This window comes from Acanthopagrus latus, chromosome 10 (genome assembly GCF_904848185.1).
Source record: "Acanthopagrus latus isolate v.2019 chromosome 10, fAcaLat1.1, whole genome shotgun sequence".
NCBI lineage: Eukaryota > Metazoa > Chordata > Actinopteri > Spariformes > Sparidae > Acanthopagrus > Acanthopagrus latus.
This window is the reverse complement of record NC_051048.1, coordinates 1,351,748-1,375,218: the sequence shown is the minus strand read 5'-3', so window position 1 is coordinate 1,375,218 and position 23,471 is coordinate 1,351,748. Positions and strand designations below refer to the sequence as shown.

The 23,471-nt window shown below is 41.3% G+C and overlaps 2 protein-coding genes across 2 annotated transcripts; one reads left to right on the top strand and one right to left on the bottom strand.

The window, feature by feature from the left end:
• Positions 1 to 346: 346 nt before the first annotated feature.
• Positions 347 to 17,252, top strand: cfi (complement factor I). The gene is made up of 40 exons (XM_037113140.1): positions 347 to 533; positions 1,036 to 1,076; positions 1,218 to 1,368; positions 1,444 to 1,507; positions 1,584 to 1,752; positions 1,835 to 2,025; positions 2,136 to 2,243; positions 2,843 to 2,956; positions 3,063 to 3,098; positions 3,209 to 3,229; positions 3,683 to 3,828; positions 3,950 to 4,053; positions 4,404 to 4,436; positions 4,512 to 4,616; positions 4,737 to 4,912; positions 5,560 to 5,661; positions 5,743 to 5,891; positions 6,447 to 6,506; positions 7,389 to 7,640; positions 9,641 to 9,679; positions 9,973 to 10,026; positions 10,198 to 10,251; positions 10,490 to 10,564; positions 10,881 to 10,952; positions 11,100 to 11,209; positions 11,783 to 11,939; positions 12,114 to 12,177; positions 12,271 to 12,436; positions 12,666 to 12,847; positions 13,697 to 13,804; positions 13,883 to 14,005; positions 14,271 to 14,306; positions 14,524 to 14,544; positions 15,293 to 15,435; positions 15,575 to 15,678; positions 15,914 to 16,018; positions 16,104 to 16,279; positions 16,653 to 16,754; positions 16,823 to 16,971; positions 17,057 to 17,252. The coding sequence occupies exons 1-40, from the start codon at positions 474 to 476 to the stop codon at positions 17,123 to 17,125; spliced, it is 4,191 nt and encodes a 1,396-aa protein (XP_036969035.1). The 5' UTR covers positions 347 to 473; the 3' UTR covers positions 17,126 to 17,252.
• LOC119026783 (calcium uniporter protein, mitochondrial-like) lies at positions 16,126 to 22,429 on the bottom strand. Its single transcript, XM_037111312.1, has 11 exons — positions 21,083 to 22,429; positions 20,055 to 20,115; positions 19,177 to 19,344; positions 18,994 to 19,098; positions 18,723 to 18,880; positions 18,317 to 18,423; positions 18,138 to 18,234; positions 17,898 to 18,014; positions 17,710 to 17,808; positions 16,828 to 16,922; positions 16,126 to 16,258 (listed from the first exon to the last, which is right to left on the bottom strand). Exons 1-9 carry the CDS (start codon positions 21,314 to 21,316, stop codon positions 17,743 to 17,745), a joined length of 1,113 nt encoding a protein of 370 aa, XP_036967207.1. The 5' UTR covers positions 21,317 to 22,429; the 3' UTR covers positions 16,126 to 16,258; positions 16,828 to 16,922; positions 17,710 to 17,742.
• Between the last annotated feature and the right edge of the window lie 1,042 nt (positions 22,430 to 23,471).

Here is a 23,471-nt window from a genome sequence, read left to right as displayed (position 1 = left end):
AAATATTTGTAAATGTGTGAAATTCATGAATTCCATGATGTTGTCAGTTGTTTAGTTTCTCAATGATTTAACATTTTCAACACAAATGTACATATTTTATATTATTGTTGATAATTAATCAAGGTTAGCTTTGATCCAACATGTTCAGATACGTGTTAGCAATTGTTGCTAATTGATTCAAGTGTATTTGAGGTTAAATAAGATACTGTGTGTGTGTGTGTGTGTGTGTGTGTGTGTGTGTGTGTGTGTGGATGGATCGTTCAACATGGACAGGACGAGCTAATGATTGATCGATGACATCACTAGTGGATATATGAGTCATCAGACCGGTTTCTCCTTTATAAGCAGATTAACTGTTGGTGCTTCAGGACAAAAGTTTGTTTTCTGTCTCAGACGAGAATAAAGTTATTTTTCTTTTTGCAGTAAAACATTTTTTTGTAAAAAGTGGAGTTTTGGTGTTTGAGTTTGTCAGGATGACGTCTGCTGGAGTTTCTCTTCTCCTGTTGTTCAGTCTCGTCTCTCCATCTGTCACGGTGAGTTAAATTTCTTCCAACGCTCAACTTTCTGTATCTGGGAAACTATTTTAATGTTTTTAATTGATGTTGTTAAACCAAATCAATTTAAGAAAAGTTGTGATTTTATCTAACATAAATATAACAACACACGACTACATCAACACTTAGAATTTGTCTTTCAGCTTTAATGTATAGCTATTTATTGTTAACAACAAAATGTTTTACAAACCATTTGATAAGCAGCTGTAAAGGTTCATAAACTTCAGTTGTTACTTTATAATATTTTTATATGAACTACGCAGTGTTTATTATATATTTACAAAGTATTATAAACACCTTTAATCACAATTGGTTAATAAATGGTTTATAAAACATGGTATTGTTTAACGATGACTGTTTATTAATGATGGTTGTTGATGCGAGACTAGATTATTTTTGTGAAAACTAACATTTAGTTATTAAATGGGATTGTTGCTCGTCTTTGAGGGATTTGTTTGTTTGCTTGTTTATTCTCCAACAGGCTGACGAGTTTCTGGGACCCGCCGAGTGTCTTGACAGGAAGTGAGTTCTCTGCTCTGTGATTGGCCGGACTTGTTTGTGGCTTTTTTTTTCATTAGTTATTTTTGTCTCGTTGGTTTTTATTGACTCCTTGTTTTGTGTATCTTCTCCCCTCGTCCTCTCTTTGTCTGTCTCATCCTTCAGTTTTACCCGTCATTCATGTGCCCTGGTGTTTTGTCCTCCGTGGCAGCACTGTGTGGACGGACACTGCACCTGTAAACCTCCTTACAGATGCCCCTCAGGTGGGACCCCCGTCTGTGGACACAACGGCAGGAAGCTCAACTCCTACTGCCAGGTAACATCATGAGGACACAGCCTCTGTACATGAGGACACAGAAGAAATGTCTTCATTAAATGTTCTGTGTTGCAGGCGATGGCTCTCTCCTGTCGGACCAACAAACCCTCCATGTCTCACTTCGGTGATACCTGCACAGGTTCGTTCTCAAAGACACCGAATGTATGTGATGATGTCATCACGGCGTCTCGTCACATCTTCATCTCTCGTTTCAGCCGATCAGCCGAAGTTCAGAGGCTCCATAGATGAAGGTACTGGAGTGGTCCGGCTCGTCCTGCCCGGCACCGGGAGCTCTGGAGGAGGTGTGGAGGAGGTTCTGGTGTGTCAGGAGCTGTGGGACATGGCGGCTGCTAACGTGGCCTGCAGGGCGGAGGGACACCACCTGTGAGAGGACACACCTGAACGATGTCATGTGACTGTTTGAAACTCTAGATGTGTCTTTAAAGCTGTGATTGTTGTTGTCCAGCGGTGCAGCGTCCACAGGATCCACGTCCTCCGTCCTCCTGAAGAGCGTCCACAGCGACCAGCAGCTGCCCAGCAGATGTGTGAGCATCCGTTGCCAAGGTTACGAGAACTCCCTTGCAGAGTGTGTGATCTATGACAAGAGGGGCGTCGACCACAGGGACGTCGCTACGGCAACCTGCATACAGCCGCCAGGTCGGTGACCGAAGTCCACTTAGTTCAGTTTGATACAAGGCAGACATCAGTACTGATGTGTGTGTGTGTGTGTGTGTGTGTGTGTGTGTGTGTGTGTGTGTGTGTTTCAGATGAGCGGTGTGAGTTCAGGTGTGTCAACAGGAAGTGTGTGTCTCTCAGTCAGACGTGTGACGGCGTCGACGACTGCGGCGACCGCAGTGACGAGATGTGCTGCAAGAGTAAGACAGAGACACAACATCACCAGACTCCATTAACAAATGTAGTGATTTTAAGAGTTTTTGAGTTAAAACAAACTTCATAACGTAGTGAAACTGTGTCTCTGACAGATTCTGACTCATTGTGTCCTTGTTGTAAATTCAGCATTAAATCTTTCAGCTGAAGTTGTTTGTCTCCTTGTAAAAAGTGTCAGTTTGTGGCAGCATGTCTGTACCAGCCTGTCTGCTTCTGTGTCTAAAGTGCTAAAGTCTTACCTGCCAACATTGATCAGCTGTTTGAACACACTGTTTACACTGATTTCACCATTTACACTCCAAACATGTTATTGATCTGAACATGTCACATGTTACAAAGACACTAAACAGGAACAATATAGGCGACTTCTTTGTCCCCGTGGAGAAAGTCCCCAGACTCCCTTAACAAATGTGTCAGTTAAGTGAGTTGTTGAGTTGGAGACACTTTATAAACTCTGTGAAACTCTGTCTCTGACTCATTCTGCAGTATTTGGACCTTCTTGTTAATTCAGCAAACGTTCTACATAAGTTCTATTAATCTGATCCTGGCTGGATGTGTTTGAATCTCCGTCTCGTGTGTCTGTCAGAGTGCAGGAACGGAGCTTTCCGCTGCAGCACAGGAGTGTGTTTGCATAAAGAAGCTGTCGCTGACGGACAGATCGACTGTCTGGATGGAGAGGATGAGTCCAAGACACACAGACGTACTGACAACAAACACACAAGATATTTCAAATGTGCTCAGGATTTTTACTGTGACGTCACAATTGGATACAAAGAAACGTAACTGTGTTTTTATCTTCCTGACAGAACCGGAGACGTCACTTCCTGTTCTCACCATCACAGGTAACCAACACTTCTTGTTGCTATGGTAACATTGTTCAGGCTTTAATAATGTCCCCTCAATGATGTTTTTGTGTTGATGATTTTATTTCTTGTGTTTGTTTTTCTTTCAGAGCACATTTCTCCTAAAACTGGTGCGTTGCTTAAATTATTTTTTAATGACAGTAAACCAGTAAACATATTTATTGAGCACCTTTCACACATTAAGTGCTTTATAGAAGGAAAGAAAATCAAAACATAAACAACACAATAATATGGGTCATAAATTCAAGTTGGTAAAAACAACATTAACATAAGATGATACAACAAGATTTCAAAAAATTCTAAAAAACATAACTGATAAATGTTGTGTAACACAGTATAATGTATGTAATATAAATCATTTATTACATGTTAACATACTTATTATACATCAGTTGTGAGCAGGTTGTAAGAAAATGATTATGAAGATGATTCAGACCTGAAAAAGCTGAAAAACGGTTTTGTCATGTTTGTGATTAGAAGCTGTTTGTTGGTAACTGAACTACGCTGGTGACAATTGTTGCTTCTGTCTGACTTATTGTATTTTAAATGATGTTGTTGTGTAGAAACGAGGGCTGCCAGAGAGCAGCTGGAGTCAAAGCTGAACTGTGGAGTTCCTAAAACATTCGAAGAGATTCATGAGGACGAGGAAGTGCGAGGAAGAGGAGGAGGCCGCGTCAAGAGGGTGGTGGGAGGACTGCAGACAGCACCGGTCAGTCCGTCTGTCTGTCTGATATTCTTCTGTTATCGTCATTAAATCACATGCTAACCATTAAAACAGCTGTTATCTGCCAGAACACTGTGTTCACAGTGAGATCCTGTTCTGTGTGCAGACTCAGGTCCAGTGGCAGGTTGCTATAGAGAAGAACAGACGGTTTCTCTGTGGAGGAGCGTATATCGGAGGCTGCTGGGTAATCACGGCTGCTCACTGCATGAGGTAGGACTCGTTAAGCATCATTAATACTGTTATAGAGTCTTTATTATCAACTAATGGGTCCAGTGAGATGATTTGTCTTTAGGTTCACAGTTATATGCATCACTTTCTATGTTTAGACGACCATATAATTAATCTGCTGGTTGGGAACATATTTGACAAATGAAATAATTGTTACTGCTGCATCAGAACCGCAAGCAATGTACCAGAGGGTTGACGAGACAGCTTGAGTGCCTGACTCTGATCGTCGGAAGCTGCAGAGAGTCCAAAAGTCTACAGTTTGCTGATCATCAGTAAAAGTCATTTCCTTTAACATGTCTTGTGTCTCATACATCTCTTGTCTTCTCCTCCAGGGCAGACGGAGTTTCTGGTCAAGCCAGCCAAAGGTGATTATTTCTCCATTTTAATAACAAGCTAGTTTAATTTACGAAAGCCTGATTGTCATAGTCTGTCTCCTGCAGGCCGAACCTTGCTGGGTTGAGAGTGAAGTTTTCTCTCTGGAAAAGGAGCCGAGTTCAGGCCTCAACAGATATTGCTCTTGTTCAGGACGTCCACATCCACCCTCGGTATGCACACCACAGGTCTTTGAGAGCAGTAATCTCAACCTGTAACCATGTAACCAATGAAATAACACCAGAACAAAGCATCGTCTACAAAGTCTCAATCACCTTCTCGCCCAAATAAAGGTTCGACAACAGTAACGGTGAGAATGACATCGCCTTGGTGCAGCTGATGAAACTTCCTTACTCAGAGCAATGTCTACAGGACAATCCTGCCATCAGCCCGATCTGCGTTCCCTGGACCTCCAGACTCTTCCATCCCAACCACACCTGCAGCATCTCTGGATGGGGACGCAGCGGAGGTACAACCGCTAATGTAGTGGTAATTAGGCCACTTGAACATGATGTATCTGGTCACATGAGAACTTGTGGTCTACTTCAGGATTAGTTGTGTGTGTCGCTGAACTCCTTCTCTGGTCCATTACTATCTCTTTTCTCGGCCCATGGTCTTACCTCAAGAGAAAGAAAGGCTCGGCAGAAGACAAAACGCGATTTATAATGAGAACAGAATTAGCCTTGGGGCAGAACCACAGTCACACAGGATTCTTGTAGTTCTTGTCAGGACGACAGAGGAGGCTGAGTTGCATGTTTGGAAGTCACAAAAGGACCCAACTGGTTCGGCAGCATGTCTGCTGATACACCATCATCAACATGTCGAGTTTCTTGGTTGTCTTCATGCTTGTAACTCGCTCAAACAGCTCAGTGAACAGATGCATGGCTCGGCTACTCAGCGCCAACAAAGCGTGACACTCTGAAAGGTTGCAGAACCACAGATATCTTTTTAAATCACCTGGAGGAGAAACTGTTCCTTCAAAATGCATGTCTTCTGCTCTTCTTGTCTTCTGCTTGTTTCTTCACCACCTGTCAGTTGTATCGACCATGTGAGAGTTTGCTGCACTCATTATTTACTGGTGTGATATCCTGATACTGATGACCAACCTCTCTGTAGCTGGCAGGCTACCTCAGTACCTCCAGTGGGTCAACGTGTCGCTCATTGCAGACTGTCAGAGATTTTATAAAGACACCTTTAAACCCGGCATGATCTGTGCAGGTAGGCATGCTCACATCTTGATATCCTTGTGTTTGTGTTTGTGTAAAGAGCCCATCTGAGGTGTGTTTATTATGTGTGCAGGTGATCTGGAAGGTAACGTGGACTCCTGTCAGGGGGACAGCGGAGGTCCTCTGGTTTGTAAGGACGAACTCGGTGTTTCTTACCTGTGGGGCATCGTGAGCTGGGGAAGAAGGTGTGCTGTGCCAGGAGCTCCTGGAGTTTATACGCAGGTGAAACATTTACCATCGGATCACTTGTTCATTCCGAGGCTTGTATGATTATTTACTTCTGATTTAAAGTATCCACTGTAGAGACCGAGATCTACTAAGGCAGAAATCTAGAGAGTAAAGCAATGTAACGCGGAGATTGCTACAATATTTACTTTGCAGATGATGCACCCTTTTACTCTTGGAAATCCATGAGCTTTCCTTGAGCTTCATCCTCAGACTAAATGTCAATTTAGCACCAAAATGACTCATAGCATCGTTACTGTTGGGATTTGCTACCATGTAGGAGGATCTTATCAGCTCGGGATGGTGATTTTAGTCGGTCAATAGACATTCACGTTCCCCAGAGGATGAATCCTAATCAATTCGGTGATCTTCTCCACTGACAGGGACGTTTTTGGTTTCAAGCTGAACATCTCAACAAATATCAGATGGATCACAAATTCATGTCCCCCCAGGATGAATTGTGACTTCTTTATATTTTAGTGTGTAGTGAATCATAAAGGATGAAAGTAAACCTCGATAATAAAACTGTTTTTATGTCTGTTTCTCTTCCAGGTCGCTCACTTCTTTGAGTGGATCCGACATCACACTGGCTGGTCGGCTGTGACGAAGTTTAACTCCTGATGAGACTCACAGTCAATCAACCACATCAGGATTAAACTAATATTCAACCTCGTCTACAAACAGCTGAAACTGTCGTTCTAAATGTCTTTATTTTCACTGAGTCATATATTTGTATTAGAAAGTAAATGTAACCAATCAAGTACTGTTGGACCCGTCCTTGTTACTGAGCTGACACTTGATCTAGTTGTTCATAGAACAGTCAGAACAAACTAACAATGTCATCAGACAATGTGGACAAACACAGTCAGCAGCTCAAGTCTATTGATCGTATTGATCAGGTGTGTAGCGAGTAGCTTTGCATTGTGTGTTTGTGTTTGTGTGTCATGTACTAAAGCTGAGAAGTCTTCTCCACTCACAGATACGTACACAGTGATTTTGTAATACTCTTTTATTGATACAGTGTTGGACATTAGCTTATTTGTTCTTCCATCCATCTGTTTATTCTGTCCAGGGTCGCCTGTCCCAGCATGCACAGCTGATTTCCCAGCAGAAGTATTGACTTGTTATGTTAGTCACTGTGTTCATATTTTGTAAAAGGACCTGTGTTTTAAAATGATAAATAAATTGAACCTCGAAGCTGAATACATTTCTGCCATGACTGATTTTATATTCGAACAAAAGTGAAAAACTGCGGCTCACAATCATGTTTCTGAAAGGCAACGAACTCCCCCGATCGGGTTCAAACCTTCAGACCTTTAGACCTTCAGCACTGCGCCGTCGTCCGGCCCAGATGTTTGTGTTTGTGTGGTTACTGGAATCTGGGTTTTCCCACATGTACCTAAACACACCCCCCATCAGTGACCACAGTGTGTGATGATCTGCAGTGTGTGTGTGTGTGTGTGTGTGTGTGTGTGTGAGCGTCCACACTGACAGGACGAGCTAATGATTGATCGATGTCGTCATCAGTGGACAGATATCAGACCGTCAGTCAGCATCAGTCAGAGTAACTGTCTCTCTGGCTGCAGCTGTTTAAAAGTTATTTTATTATTGTCTTCTGGCAACGACTTTTTAGTGCACAATAGAAAAAGAAGTGTTGAGGAAACCAAACTGTTTTCATTTGTCAGGATGAGATCAGCAGGAGTTTCTCTTTTCCTGCTGTTTCTTCTCTTTGTTCACTCTGAAACGGTGAGTTAACTCTTTTTATCTTCAGTCTCTCACTTTCTTTTTCTGTGTTTTATCTCTTGTATTGAGCAGGACATCCATGTGCTTCTGTTCTGCAGGACAAAGGTCATATGTAGAAATGTTCAATTTTATCTCTGCTGTTAAATTTGTTAAGCGTTTTGTCTTCCAAAGTATAGTATGTTATTGAGATATTACTCCTCTAACTATGATGGGGTATACTTGGCATTATGGTGTTCTATACCTGCCAACATGCTCTATTTTCGTGGGAGTCTCTCTATGTCGGACCCTCGTTATCAGTAATTTCTCCGGTTCATCTCCTGTCTCAAATATAAGTTGACCAAAATACTAACAGTACAATTTTTAATGTGAGTTATTTAGATCCAAATGCTGGGGAGTAGAACTGGGTGGACTAAGAGAAATTCCGACTCACTTTAGCTCTGCTTTGATCAATTACTTTAAATTATCCATTTACAGAATTTTGTTTCTATGAGTAGCAAAGAGGATATAACCATCATTTCATCACATAGCCCTGTGTTATATAATGATAAATATATTGAATCTTAAGCTTGAGTATCCCTCATAATATATTAAAACTACCGTGCTTTTGGACGTCTCATTGACTTTGTGGATCTGTAAACTCGGCCTCCTGCATCCAGTGCGTCTCACTGCAACCTTCACAAAATGACACAGACAAGCTCCTTGTATTGTTTGAACTCAGTATTCAGTTTGAACAACCAACAGTTTAAAGTGAGAGGACCTCAGAGATACAGACGAGAGCTGAAGGATTTAAAGGTCAGATATGTACACAAACACTGGGGCCAACACAGGAGGGAGGTCATTTCAGTGAAATCTCAAACAGCAGCAACAAGGTGCAGAAAAAAGGACAAATACAAACTTGCATGAAATAACAGTCTAGGCATCAAGAAGTCAAAGCACATTTACATTTGTTTCCAGAACATTCAATCACTGGACAAAAAAAGATTTGATGGATATTGCCTGCAGTTTGAGGGAACTGGATCTAACCACTGTCTTGATTTTCTTTATAAAAAGAATTAGATCAGAACAAAAACTGTATAGTTTGGCAGATAATTTAATGTAGGCTTACTCATCCAACTTGCCAAGTTGCTTCATTTAGCTTGAGAAAGTTAAGAACCATTCAGTCACTGATATAATTAAGAAAGTCCTAAAATGACTGTAATTCCCCCTGGTTATTTGGTTTTACCCCACTTTGTTAGAAACTACACAAGACATCAGCTGTTTTATACGGGGCAGCAAACCGCCAACGTGGCCGTCAGTTTTTGCAGCTCGGTCCGCAGGTTTAGACAGAAGGCGGTATGTTGGGGGTCTGTTTTGGTCCGCCAATTTGCTGCCTCAGAGGGTTCACTTTGTTCCACCTCCATTGCTGTAAATCCGAGCCGTTGATGCTCCGGGCCCTGCGTGAGCTGAGTGGAGGTGTGGATGACCTGCACTGTTGTCCGACTCACAGCCGAGGAGTTTTAAAACCAGGAAACAGCTGATCACAGCAGTCACTCCATCACTTCATCCTCGAACATTAAAATGAACAACTGGACAGCTGCAGAGATCCAGGAGATGCAGCGTCTATTCAGTCTCTGTAGCTGTCTTCTGTCCACTTGTTGTTGTAGCAGCAAGCTACTAACGTTGCTACTTTCAAATTAAAAGCCCCCCGCTAAGAACCCAGTTCTAAACTCCACTTGGGTGCTCTTATTTTGAAGAGAAAATGTTCACAGTTGAAATGTTTCAATTAAAATGTCCATTTTATTATTCTCACATGAAGTCATTTATGAAAACAACTGCTGAATTTAGGAAGCAAGAAGTACAACAATGGATGTAAAGATGTGTATCATCTACGTAGAACATCAGCTGGAGATGTTCTGCTCTTATTGATTTATAACTCTTTATAATTTCAAATTTGTGTGACACAACTAATAAAATCAATGTATAAACACTTTTTTTAATTAACTGTATATTATTTTAATGGTCAGGTGGAACAAATGTTAACAACTCACAACTTCAACCCACAGGTAACTGAAACTTACACGACACAATTGATAACTGACATTAAATGTGTAGAGAAATACTTTCATTTTGTTATTCTATCGTAGTAATTCATGAAAAAAACTGCTGCTGAAATTAACAAACAATGATTATTAAAGGAGGTATGAAGATGTGTATCATGTGCATAGAATGTCAACTGGAGATGTTCTGTCCTCTTTTGTTTTTTAACTCTTTGGTATGGTAACTCATTCAAACATGTGAGACACAATCAAAATAAAATCAATGTGATAACACTTACTCTTTGTCATTGACTGTACAGCATTTTAATGGCCAGGTGGAACAAAAGTTGACAGCTGACAACCTCGACCCACAGGTAACTGAAACTTACATAACACAATTGATAACTTTACCATGTTCTGTTCGGTTCTGTTGTTTTTGGGTGTTTTTTTTTAACTCTTTGGTATGGTCACTCATTCAAACATGTGAGACACAATCAAAATAACATCAATGTGATAACACTTACTCTTTGTCATTGACTGTACAGCATTTTAATAGCCAGGTGGAACAAAAGTTGACAGCTGACGACCTCGACCCACAGGTAAGTGAAACTTACATGACACAGTTGTTTATTAAATAACACTATATGTGTCAAATGATATTTAATTTTGTTACTGTATCGTAGTAATTAGTAATAAGCAACTACTACTAAAGGAGATATAAGATGTGCATAGAGCATGAGACTTCTATTGCTATATATTATGAGCACAATCATGTTCAACCATGAACATCCTGTTCTATAGATCTGTAACATTATTACATTTTAATTGCTCCTTCAGTGGCCAAGTAATCAGGATGGATCATCAACAGACAAGCAGGGAACAAAGCCAACAGCCAAACCTTCCACCCCTCAGGTAACTGATTCAAACCAACGTGATGCACTCAAGTGTACATGATACAATCAGTGAATAGCTAAAGATATAAAGTTAAGTATAATCTGTGTAAAACTTTAACAGGACACATCCATAGCAGTGCATAATGTGCATGTTCTGTTAGAATTAGAACAACAACTGCTGAAATTAATAAGAAAAACAAATATAACCTTGTGTATTATCTGCATAGAACTCTAATGTAAGACGGCCACAGTTAAAGATTATGTGCTCGACTACATTTCTGTTTTGTCCCATTCTATCTTTTAATAACTTTATTACATTTGAATCACTCCTTCAGCAGCCAGATAATACCGACAAATCATTTCCAGATCCACAGGATAAAGAGTCCACATCCAAACCCTCCACCCAGGTAACACATTTAAACTTACGTGACACAGTCAGTGGGAAAAAATGATTGTTTCTATTATACTTGGAACTTTAACAGGAGGCAGCCAGAGGTATAGATGATGAGATGAAACATCTTCTTTTCTTTCCTCATCTATTCATTTTTAATCAGGAAACAACAACCCAGCCCACCACCACCGTGGTCAACAGCTCTGCTCCCACAACCACTGGAACAAATGAGGCAGACATGTTTTTGGGTCCACAGGAGTGTTGGGACAAGAAGTAAGTGTGCATCGATCGGCTGGCCTTTGTATTTCCCTTTTGTATTTTCCCGTCCATTCTTACTATTGCCACTGGTCTTTTGGTAACCAACGATTAAACAGCCTCGTTTGACATAAACAATGAAACAGGTTTCTGTTCACTACAGTCTGAAAACTAAGATAGTGAAGATGCTACTGTAACCACTAGTATCTATTATGGCAACTTTATTTTTCTCAGTTTACATAGAAACTCATAGTTAACTTCTGACATGCTAATCAAAGGACGTTTATTTAAGAATAGTTGTTTTTAGGGGGTTATGACAAACTACTGACTTTAAACCACTAGGTGGTGGATAAAACTACATCAACCCCTCTGTTTACTTTGTCATTTAAGGAACTCAGTAATCAAGCTAAGCATAAAGAACTTATCATGGAGAAAATGCTGCAAAAGGTTAAATGTTGAGCAGTTTCCATCTTAATCAACTGACCTAAAGAAGACGTCTAAGTCTTACAGTCTCTAGTTAATGTATTTTCTTTGCTCATCTTAATGATCTGTGTGAGTTCTTAGTGTGATCTGTCTTTTCACATTCATCAGGTTTACTCGTGAATCATGTGATCTGGTGTTTTGTCCTCCATGGGAGCGTTGCATTGGAGGACAATGCTCCTGTAAGACACCCTACCTGTGTCCTGTTATTGAGAATGGGGTCCCAGTTTGTGGGCGGGACAATAGAAACTACCGCTCCTTCTGCCAGGTAACACGAGAATGAGGTTTGGTATTAATAGTGCATCTTGAGTTGGAACCAGTTACAGAAACAGGAATTAGGAATATGTTGTAGATTTAAAGTTTTCTGAGCTGCATCAGAAAAATGTAGGACCTTCTGATTTTTAATCTTAAAGCATTAAATTTGTCCAAATCTATTTTCTAGGTGATGGCTGTCTCATGTCGGACCAGGAAACCTGTCATGTCCCACTTTGGGGTAAATTGTGGAGGTTCGCTCCCTCTGACTCATTCAGTTCTTTGTTTTGTCACTGTGTTATTCCCTCATGTAGTTAATGTTACCTTTAATCCCTCTCTCATTACAGGTAGTCAACCAAAGTTTAGTACTTCAATAGACCAAGAAACAAAAGTGGTGAAGGTCTTTGTTCCTGATGCTAGAAGCCCCAATGGTGGGGAGGAGTTACTGGTGTGTGGGAAGACTTGGAACATGGCGGCTGCTAACGTGGCCTGCAAGGAAAATGGGACTCTACTGTGAGAGAAGATATATTGACCTAATGCATGTTTAAAACATGGTGTACTAGCATCTGCAACTAATGTGGCCAAATCTTGTAGGATAAATATGCATATACTTCAACTGCTAGTTGTCAGTAGCTCAAACAGGTTAAGTTTGCCTTCCTCAAGCCGAGTGCATTTTGTCAGATTTGTACAGTACTCCTTTAATGTGATGTGTGTGTATGTGTGTATGTGTGTTTCCCTACAGTGGTGCAATGGATGCTCATCACATTGGTTACAACAACCTGACAGCCACAAAGTTCCCACGCAGATGTGTTAACGTCCGTTGCCAAGGCTATGAGACTTCTCTTGCTGAGTGTGTAATCTACAACAAGATCGAGATTGGCACTAAGAGCCTCGCTACAGCAACCTGTTATAAGGCACCAAGTGGTTAGTATGAAGTGATTCTGCTCTGTTCTTTTCTAGTAATGACTTTAACTTTGGTCATTAGATTCACAGAAGGGAACAATGGCTACCACAAACAGCAAGGTGACTCTCAGTACCACTAATATAACGTCCTATACACCTGAACAGCATGCGTACCAGGTTGGAATAACCCTTCTCTTAAAGAGCTATTTCATTGAAAGACATAACAAATCCAGCAAAGTTCAACATCTTTTGTGATAAATTTTGTCCATCATTGTAGTCCCGCCTATAAAGACTGTCTTGAACAATGGACATCAACATAATCATTTGTAACAGTCGAGTTCTCTTTTCACTGCTAGCAGTCTCTAAATATAGTCCAGCCTCGCCCCTCCTTCTACCTTCTGTCTCTGGGTCCAAATCATCATCAAAGAAGTAATGGCAACAAAGGCTGACTGCTGCTGCAACAAATTCAATTGTGCAAAAAGTCACCAAGGAGAGTCGACCTGTGCAAGGACGCTCACCGATGGTCCAACATACGCTGATGCCCTGCCGTCGACCTCGACTGTTAGTGCTCTTAAGAACACATCCAACAGTACAGCCATCAAGCACAATTCCAGTCCAGGTTCACTTGACCTTGTCCAAACAGAGGGCTCAGTTCATGGTGCCTGGTTGCTAGACTTCTGAAAGTTAGAAGCAGCCGAAGCCACAACCACAGTACATAGCTACATCTGCCAACATATCTGTGATTGGCCAAGCTCAGCTGGCTACCTGAGTGCACTAACTCCTCCGCTATGAACGGGTACATCTTGAGAACTTCTGTATTTTGCTCCACTCTTCCCCAGTATTGTGACATTTATTTTTCTGTTTTTGCAGACACAACGTGTGGCTTCAGATGTGTAAACAGCAAGTGTGTGTCTCTGGAGCAGACTTGTGATGGAGTCGATGATTGTGGCGACCGCAGTGACGAGATGTGCTGCAAAGGTAAACCAAACACGCACGCATAAACAGATTTCATACTTTAGTGAGTCCCGTGTTTCACTATGTAAATTTGTTCATCAGCATGCAGGAAAGGAGCTTTCCTCTGCAAGACTGGTGTGTGTGTGCCTAAAGATGCACTCGGTGACAAACAGATGGACTGTCTGGACGGAGAGGATGAATCACCAAAACAAGCTTTGGCCAAAGGTAAGTTAGACCGATGCTTTGAAACCAGTTTACCCCAACAGCATTTAACTTCCACTCAGTTTAACGATAACTTTTACAAGGATATCTGTGCTCTGTACAAATTCAGTCTCTTTCCCCAGAAAATCCCAGATACAAACTCTGCCATCTTACGTTTGTGATGTCATTTAAAGCCCAAATCCGTGCAGTTGTGTCTTCAAAGACAGACAGAAAGGCTGATAGTAAAAGTGACTAAATTCTAAGTTTGCTATATTTCCATTGTCCACAGTGCGAGAGCAGGTGCCCCGACAACTCAGAAACTCAGGTATGTCTGTTAATGGGTTCAACCTCTAAAAGTAAATTCCCAGATGCTGAGCCCGATCCAGCCCACCAGAATAGAAATGAACTGTGGCCCAAATTTAGGCCAGCTCTGCTTTATTCTATGTGGTATGTGGACTGGCCATATCTGGACCACAACCATTTTTGGGCCATGTTATTGTTGTTACCAATAATGACATTGTTTTGTTCTTTTATTATTTCAGACTTCATCTCCCCAAAAAATGGTATGTGGCCTCACCTAAAGCAAAGTATGATCAGAAGTGGTATGGTAAGAAACATGTGGACACTCTGGACCACTTTCCTTTAGTTCCAGCGATGAGAAAACTTGATGCTACAGCGGCTGGACAGAACAATTCTTCCAAATTGGCAGGACAGTTTGTGTTTGTCACTTTCCTGTTTCCATTTAATAAATCTGATATAAAGACAGGTGAAGTGTCGTAGTCCACAAAACATTTCTGGAGCTTCACAGCAAAACACAGTTGCTCAAAAACTGAAGCAGCTGGAGACTTGATTGAAAAACGACATATAAAGAACCAACAAACACAAAAAAGGCCCCGTGCAGCCAACTCAAGATCCCAAATTGATTTGAAAAGACATTATTTATGACCTTTGTCAAACTGAAATCTTCACTGTGGCTGCTTAGCTAAATATAATTTCCCCTGCAACTCTGTTTTACTGTGAAGCTCCAGAATGTTGTGTGGCCTTTAAGACTATGACTTGAAACTTGAAACACTGACTTTCCGTCAGCATGATGGGAGGAGATAATGCTTTACGACTTATCCAGTGCAGTTCATTTAGATTCTGACCTGTAAGTAAATAGAAATATCCAATCTTCTTGTCTTGTTAGCGATGTGGATCATACAGAGGCATCAGTAATAAATTCACTGTGTCATAACCAGTTTGATGTTCTGTGTCAGGTCTCATCGCTCGGCCACATAAATCTCATCAAAAACTCTGTGCATGTGTGTGTAGAAACGGCCAAAACCAGAGAGCATCTGGAGTCCAGGTTAGAGTGTGGGATCCCAAATATGGACATCATGGACGATGAGGTAGCGGATGAGCGAGGACGGAGCAGCCGAATCAAGAGAGTGGTCGGGGGAATCCCATCAAAACCAGTCAGTTGTGTTGTTACTACTATTATCATCATCATGTCTTATATCACTCAGCAAATACAGTTCAGCTGTCAAAGGACAGAAGATGTTGGGAGAGCTCTGGTTTCTGTGATTCCCCTGAACACACCATTCCTGTTTCCAGACTCAGATCCAGTGGCAAATCGCTCTGGAGGACAACAGGAAGATCGACTGTGGAGGAGCTTATATCGGAGGGTGCTGGGTTCTCACTGCAGCTCACTGCGTCAGGTAGGTAATGATGAAACACATTATAGTTCTTTATTTCTCTGTCAGTCAAAAACAAGTGCTGAGGTGGACAAACAGCCTACAAGAGCTACATAAATTCCCTCATTAGACCTTTTAAAACCATTTCAAAGTGCACACTGTGAATCAGTCTTTGGTTGTCGCTGGTCAGATGAGCTGTCAGTGAAAGCTTGGTGGTGATGGTGAGTGACAATGTTCTGTCGCTCGTGTCTCTTTACAGGCCCAACCCGTCTGCATTCATGGTGAAGTTTTCTTTGTGGAAGAAGTCCAGCGCTCAGGGGACGACTGACATCGTTCCTGTTAAAAACATCCAGATCCACCCAAAGTACATAGCCATCCATTTATGTGTCTGAGTGATAAACCTCCATCATTTCACATGAGCGTCAGACAGACTGTCAACTGTGCTGCAGGTACAACGCCAGCAGTTATGAGAACGACATCGCTCTGGTGCAGCTGGAGAAGCTTCCCTTCAGTGACAAGTGTTTGGAGGACAACCCGGCCGTCAGAGCCGTCTGTGTTCCCTGGTCCACCGAGCTCTTCAGACCCAACCACACCTGCAGCATCTCTGGATGGGGAAGAACCGCAGGTAAGTTCGTTCACCACAAAGTCTGTTCATGTGTCAGTGGCAGTTTTTTCATGTTTTTATAAGTGATATTTTTGTCATTTGGAGCTGAAGAAAAGCAAAAGTTAAATTATACGAATATTTACACATGTGTAACATATATATTGACCAGTTATTGGACTAACTGATCAAAACTTCAGCTTTCAGAACATGTTTTGGTTAATCTGATGAGAGAAATAAATAAGATGAACAAAAAAAACGCACAATATTTCACGTTAAAATTGTTGTGAAGTTGATTTCAAGTCCAGTATTTAAAATTCGTACTGAAGTAATAATTCATCACATTCCATCACTGATCACATCAATGATGTAAACATATTGACGACTGCGTCCTCAGAGGGAAAAGGATCTCGGGTGCTGCTGTGGGCCAAAGTTTCCCTCATCGACGACTGTGGGAACTTCTACGGACATCGATTCAACGACGGCATGCTGTGTGCAGGTGGGTGTGTGCTGTATGTGGTTCATGAGCTACAAGTACAGTATATACTGATGTGTGTGTGTGTGCAGGTGACCTGGAAGGTAAGGTGGACTCCTGTCAGGGGGACAGTGGAGGTCCTCTGGTCTGCGAGGATGAACTCGGGGTTTCTTACTTGTGGGGCATCGTGAGCTGGGGAGAGAAGTGTGGTCAGCCGGGGTTCCCTGGAGTTTATACACAGGTCAGATATACTCTACGATCTATTTATATATTTTATATATTCATTTATAGTCACTGATTAAACTCTGATCTGTTCTCTCTCTCAGGTGGCTCATTACTTTGAGTGGATCAGACTTCACACCGGTTGGCCCGCTGTCACCAAGTTCAACTCCTGATGAGCCGAACATGGACTTTGAGTTTTTAAGAGCTGAAATGTTTTATTAAAATATCACATTGTGTCTGATACAAATTCAATAAAGCATGTTTTCTGTGACACCAGTCCCGTTATCTGGTGTCTCTTCAGCTGAGGGTCAGTTTCAGTATTTAATTATCAACATTATTTTTATTTGACGAGAGAAGATAAGACACTACAAGATAATTCACAAGCATGTGAAGCCATCACTGAGTTTTAATGTTGTCAACGGCTACTGGTCATGTAAAAATGTCCTTAAAGACATTTAAAGGTCAACTTCACACTTTACCAATCAAAACACAACATATAAGCATCAGGAGACTTCAGCCCACCTGAGCGACACACGGTGCGACAGTGAACTCTGTTGTAGTGCTACAGCAGGAACTTCAGTTCCACTACAGAAACGTGTTATCTTAACACTGAATTCATTGTATTTGTCTCTTTAAATTGTACAGTCAGTTGGTCACTTGGAAAGGTTTTTTATTTCTTTTTTAAAGACAGACAGCCGTTAAAGAGGCCAAAAACATTTTTTTTTTAAAAAACAATAAAAACTGTGCAAAAAATTACATTTAGTGTCACAAAAAGTGATGAATGCAGATCTCAGGTGGTTCTCTGATCCACCGGCAGCTGAATGATGCTCCTCAACCTCTGGAGCTCGTCGTCCACCTGTGAAAACACAAAACCACCTGATTTAATGAATGTAGCGGTGACACTGAATGTTCTCTAAACTTTAACTGAGGTGTTTCTGTTCTCACCTGTGCCAGCTCGTCTTTGAGCTCGTTGTATTTCTGAACGTTGAATTTCTGTTGCGACGCTTTCTTGTGGAAAAAATGAAGAAACTGACGATCCCTCGCGTCCGGAAGGATTAAATCCTACACACACATAAATCCTTGTTTTAATCACTGTAAGGACTTTACGTAACTCTCCACATCACGAGTGAGAACAACACAAGACTCTGTACAGACCGTTTCCTCACAGGGACGGTGAACACACACCTGTTTGGTGAGGATGTAGTAGGCGAAGAAGATCATGCTGGAGGTGCAGGAGATGAAGAAGGTGACCGGCTCCATGACGTCCCAGGCAAACACATACCTGCCAACACATCGACACACTTAGACCAGAAGACACCTGAGTGCAGCGAGCTGTGTGTTTCAGGTTTATGTGTGTTCATTACCAGGTGAGGTAACCCAGGAAGCCTCCCTGCAGAGACAGGTAGGCGAGCCCCACCCACCCCAGGACTGACGCCCTTTTGTCTGCATCCATCGCCATCTTGATTCTCACCTGCACAAAAAAAAAAAAATTCATATGTGAGTTTGTTGTTGTTGCTAAAATAACGACCAGGCTGCAGCTAACAGCTTCTATCAGCTGTATCTTTACAGCTAATCATGCTAACTTTAGCTTCATGAGCAGGTTAGAAACATCTCTGGAGGACTCGTCATGTTTCCTGCTGACACAGTTTAGGATAACAAATCTGAAAAAGAGGTTTCAAGTATCCAGTTGATGTCTGTATAAATTTGTAGGAACCAACCGCAGACAAGCAGCCAATCACAGACAGACAACCAGTCAGAGACGTGTCGTACCGTCTCCAGGGGCTCCAGCTGCTGTCGCAGCTGCTCCTGTCTCATCATCAGCTCGGTGTGTTTGAGGTGCTGCTGCTGAGGAAGAGTCAGCGCCGAGTGCAGAAGGTGGACCACGTACTTCATGTCATCCAGACCCAACACGTGTTCGTGAGACGAGCCTGACGGACGCAGAAAAACATGTGAGTGACGGAACGTTCCTTTAGATTTAGTTCAACGTCAAACACGCTGAATATAAATATAAAGTCTATAAAGATCTGGCTGGTTGCTGCACCTTGTCCCAGAGAAACAACGTTGTGTGTGACGTCATTGATGACCAGCTGGAAGTCTTTATTTAAGACAGTTTCCATGAAGGTGCATGAAGAGATTCTCTGTCCATCTGAGATCGAAGACAAAGTTCAGTTTAAAATAAGTTTGATATTCCACTTCTGGTTTGTGTTGTGTCCTTCTGTGTTACCTTCGTTGAGCAGGGTGGCGGTGTGCACCCCGGGGTCTTTGGCTGTGATGTCACTCAGGAGGTCGCCCACTGTGGTCAACATGGGCGTCAGAGTGAAGCGACACTGCTGACCTGAAGGGAGGCGCACCGAGATGACCGGGCGACCGAAGCTGTAACGAATAGACACATCTGAGAGAAAGGGAGAACAACATGTAAGATGTCTCTGTAAACCACTTCTCCTGTGGAATATAATGGTTTCATGGTGACGCATTTGACAGAAAACTGTCGGTTTTCAAACCTAATTTGTTGATTTGTCTTGTACTTTGTTTGAAGACAGAAAGAAGTTCATGTAGAACATTTGCTGAATTAACAAGAAGGTCCAAATAATGCAGAATGAGTCAGAGACAGAGTTTCACAGAGTTTATAAAGTGTCTCCAACTCAACAACTCACTAAATTGAGTGTTTTTTAAATGGAGTCTGGGGACTTTCTCCACGGGGACAAAGAAGTCGCCTATATTGTTCCTGTTTAGTGTCTTTGTAACATGTGACATGTTTAGATCAATAACATGTTTCTTCTTTCATAAATGGAGTGTAAATGGTGAAATCAGTGTAAACAGTGTGTTCAAACAGCTGATCAGTGTTGGCAGGTAAGACTTTAGCACTTTAGACACAGAAGCAGACAGGCTGGTACAGACATGCTGCCACAAACTGACACTTTTTACAAGGAGACAAACAACTTCAGCTGAAACATTTAATGCTGAATTTACAACAAGGACACAATGAGTCAGAATCTGTCAGAGACACAGTTTCCCTACGTTATAAAGTTTGTTTTAACTCAACAACTCTTAAAATTACCACATTTTTTAATGGAGTCTGGTGCTATTGATCAAACAGTTCACCTTTAGATGGAGGTCGACTGCTGTAACTGGACACGACACAGGTGGACCAGACTGAACCTGACTGAGAGAAAAAAGTAAATTATCATTGTGTTTATTGTGTTAGTGAAAGTTTAGTTTTAACGCCTGAACCTGAAACCACAGAGCTGACAGACGCTCACATGAATCATCTGTGGTGAAGAGGTGTGGTCGAGATACAGAGAGAGAGAGAGTGTTGTGCAGCTACATGTCATAACAGATCACACACACACACACACACACATTCACACTTGCAGTAGTACCGGTCGTAACAGAACTATGGAGGACTAAAACGGCTCAAAACAACCCAACTTAAATAAATAAATGTCTCGATACATAAATTATTAGACATTTAATGCATAAAAAGCATTAAAACTTAAAATTAACATGCAGACGATCAATCAGTTCATAGATAATTTCTTTTCTGTATTATTTTTTTTCCTTTGTAAAACAAAATAAATGACATGAACGATAAGATGAATTAATAATTTTGAATTCTAGCTAATTTCTATTCATTTATTCATGTATTATCTTGCAAAATGGAAAATAATCTGTCAATGAATATGTAAAATAAACACTTTTTTAAAATTAATAATGTGGGTTAGGGTTCAGTGGTGATAAACACAGCTATATATACAGAAGAAAATTAAGTAATGTCATTTGTTCATTGAGTTTTACTGAGTTAGTTCTTTTTTATTCTGGCAGTTTCAGTCCTCCATATAAACTGACATGTTGTCAGTGGCTGTTGTGTAAAGTACTAAGAAGAAGTTGCATCATCACACAGTCAGCAGTAGTTTTGTAAAGATGTTGGTTATTATTCATGTTCTGGTTTAAAGTTCTGAAACAATTCAAGCAAACATCTTGAAGAATCAGTTTTTAAACCGACGTGGATGTAAACTGAGATGGAAGCAGCTCCTGTGTTGTCTCTCGCAGCTCTCCACACGTCTCCTTTATACATTTAATGAGCTCCAGACGTCTGAAACTTGTTAAACTCTCATACATGTTAAACTCACCGTGTAGATTCGGAGTCTTGCAGGTCGAGAGCAGCAGAAACTGAACCTGCAGAGAAATCTGGAGGCAAACATGACGAGGCGGTTCGACTGACGGAGGGACGAGCTGAAGCTTCTTTTAGGGAGGAATGTGTGAAATGTTTGTGAGGCGAGTAGAAACAGGTTTGATGGCAGGAAGAGGGGCTGACGCGTTAACCCTCTGCTGACTGACTGACTGACTGAGAGCTCAGGTTTCATCTGAAAACAGTTTGTTCTCGGGCAGGAAGTCCTTCACCACACAGGAAGTGAGTAATTCACACGAGCCGTGAAGTGTCTCAGAACAAGATACAGGATATCAAAGACAAAATCCTCGGAAGGAAAATAAAAACAGGATTTATTCTTTTATCTGCTCGTCACACATGATAGATTCCATGTCTGTGTTTGTTCCGTGTTTGTTTTTGGAATTAATCCTGCAACATTTCATTCAAAGATGTAAAAACAAAGGTGCATTTCCTGTTTCCTGTTCGTTTCCTGCTGATGTCATTCTTCACACTGAACTCTAAATACAGAAGTAGTACCGTAACATTCTGGTTCTGTTCTGGGAAAAACAAAACCTGACTTAAAATATCGTCAGCATTTTCAACAATGACTAAATTATAATGACTTCTATGTTCTATGTTGCAGACATAGATACTGAAGTTTGCATGCTAACCAGCCAGCTCCAGTCCAACTCCACTAGATTCACTGCTAACTGAGCTAACTAGCTAATGCTGATATGTCTTTGATTTTAAGACTATGGACAACTCTGATGCTGTACTTGAACACAGCAGTGCTTTGTGCTAAAAGCTAATGCTGATGTGAAGCAAGTTTAAGGTTTACCATGTTTGGATGCTAGCCGTTATTAAATAGCATCCATTTAATACCTGTTGAGACATTTCACTCAAGAGCCTAATAAAATAAAGACCTCATGGTGGCGCTAGAGGAAAAGTCATAGGAGAAGCCATGGGGGATCCATCCTGAGGGGACCATGAATGCCTGACTCAGATGTTGAGATATATCAGTCTGAAGTTCAACAGATGTATCATCACTACTATCACCTCTTATTCAACATTTTTCAGAATGTTCAAGGACAGAAAATGTTTCAAATCAATATTTGTTTTTGTTTTGTCAAATAAATTCTTAAGTCTTTTTTTAAAGAATCTGTAAGTGGATATATGGACGAGTTGACAGAGTAAAGGACTGAGAGCTTGATACTGACATCTTGAAAAAAAAAACTGCATTCAAGCGTTATTTCACCCTGTAACAATGAGCACAACAAGAAATTATTACAAGAAACGACTACATGATCTGTCACCTTTGTCCACAATGATAAAAACTTGACCACTGACCTGAGAGTCTCCAGTCTAATGTATGGACTCTCCAGTGCAGCAGACAGCAGCTTCCCTCCTGAGTCCAGCGGCTCGTTGTTACGGAGGTCCAGCTCTCTCAGATGGGACGGGTTGGATTTCAGAGTCAAGGCCAAGACTTGACACTGAGTCTCATGAAGTCAACCACAGGAAAGCCTGCAGATTTAATGGAAAATTTGTGATTGAGTGTTAGTGCAGCAATGTATTTTGTTAAGACCTCAGATAATCAGTATAATTCTTAAAGTAGCAGAAAGACTTTTCTTGAAACTCTAGATTGCTAGAGTTACATAGTTATTATTCTCATATCCATATCTTTGCTTGACGTCTACACTAAAGGTCTCAGTGTGCTTCAAACACTGTGCTCGTCGATAGTCCAACAGTATCTCAATCAACCTTTCCAACTGCAAAACTGAAGGGAAATGTTGGTCAGATATTCAGGCTTCCCTCAGGATGAACCAATGACTGTGACAATCCACCTAGCGCCACCATCAGGTCAAAATGTAAAATGTCCAAATACCTTAAAAACTCATTACATTCTCATCAGCCTGTGCTCTACTTTGTATACTGCTAATTAGCTAATGTTAGCAACACTTGTTCATGGTTTCCATCTTTTTCTGTTTTGTAATAATCATACAGCATCTTACTTCCTACTCGAGGGTTCAGCTTCACTCCTGATGCCTGGAGGTAAAACATTGTAGCCGCCACTCGTGGTAGACACCACATACTCTTTTACCGCAATATTTCACATTGAATTCAACCAATGTGATTGTATGCAGCAGCAAAGTTCATTTGAAGTCTGACTTGTACATATTCATCGAACACCGTCAGAGCTGCTCGGGCACAACCAAATACTTCCTCAACCTGAACACTAACCCACCGTTGTTACTGAATAAACCAGCGGATTGTTCCTGTCATGGGCGACTTCTGACAGTCGACTGCAGCTTCACTCCTGGTTACAGTAAATTAAATCTACAAAGATCTCCCTCTGATGTTAAACTCCAAACCAA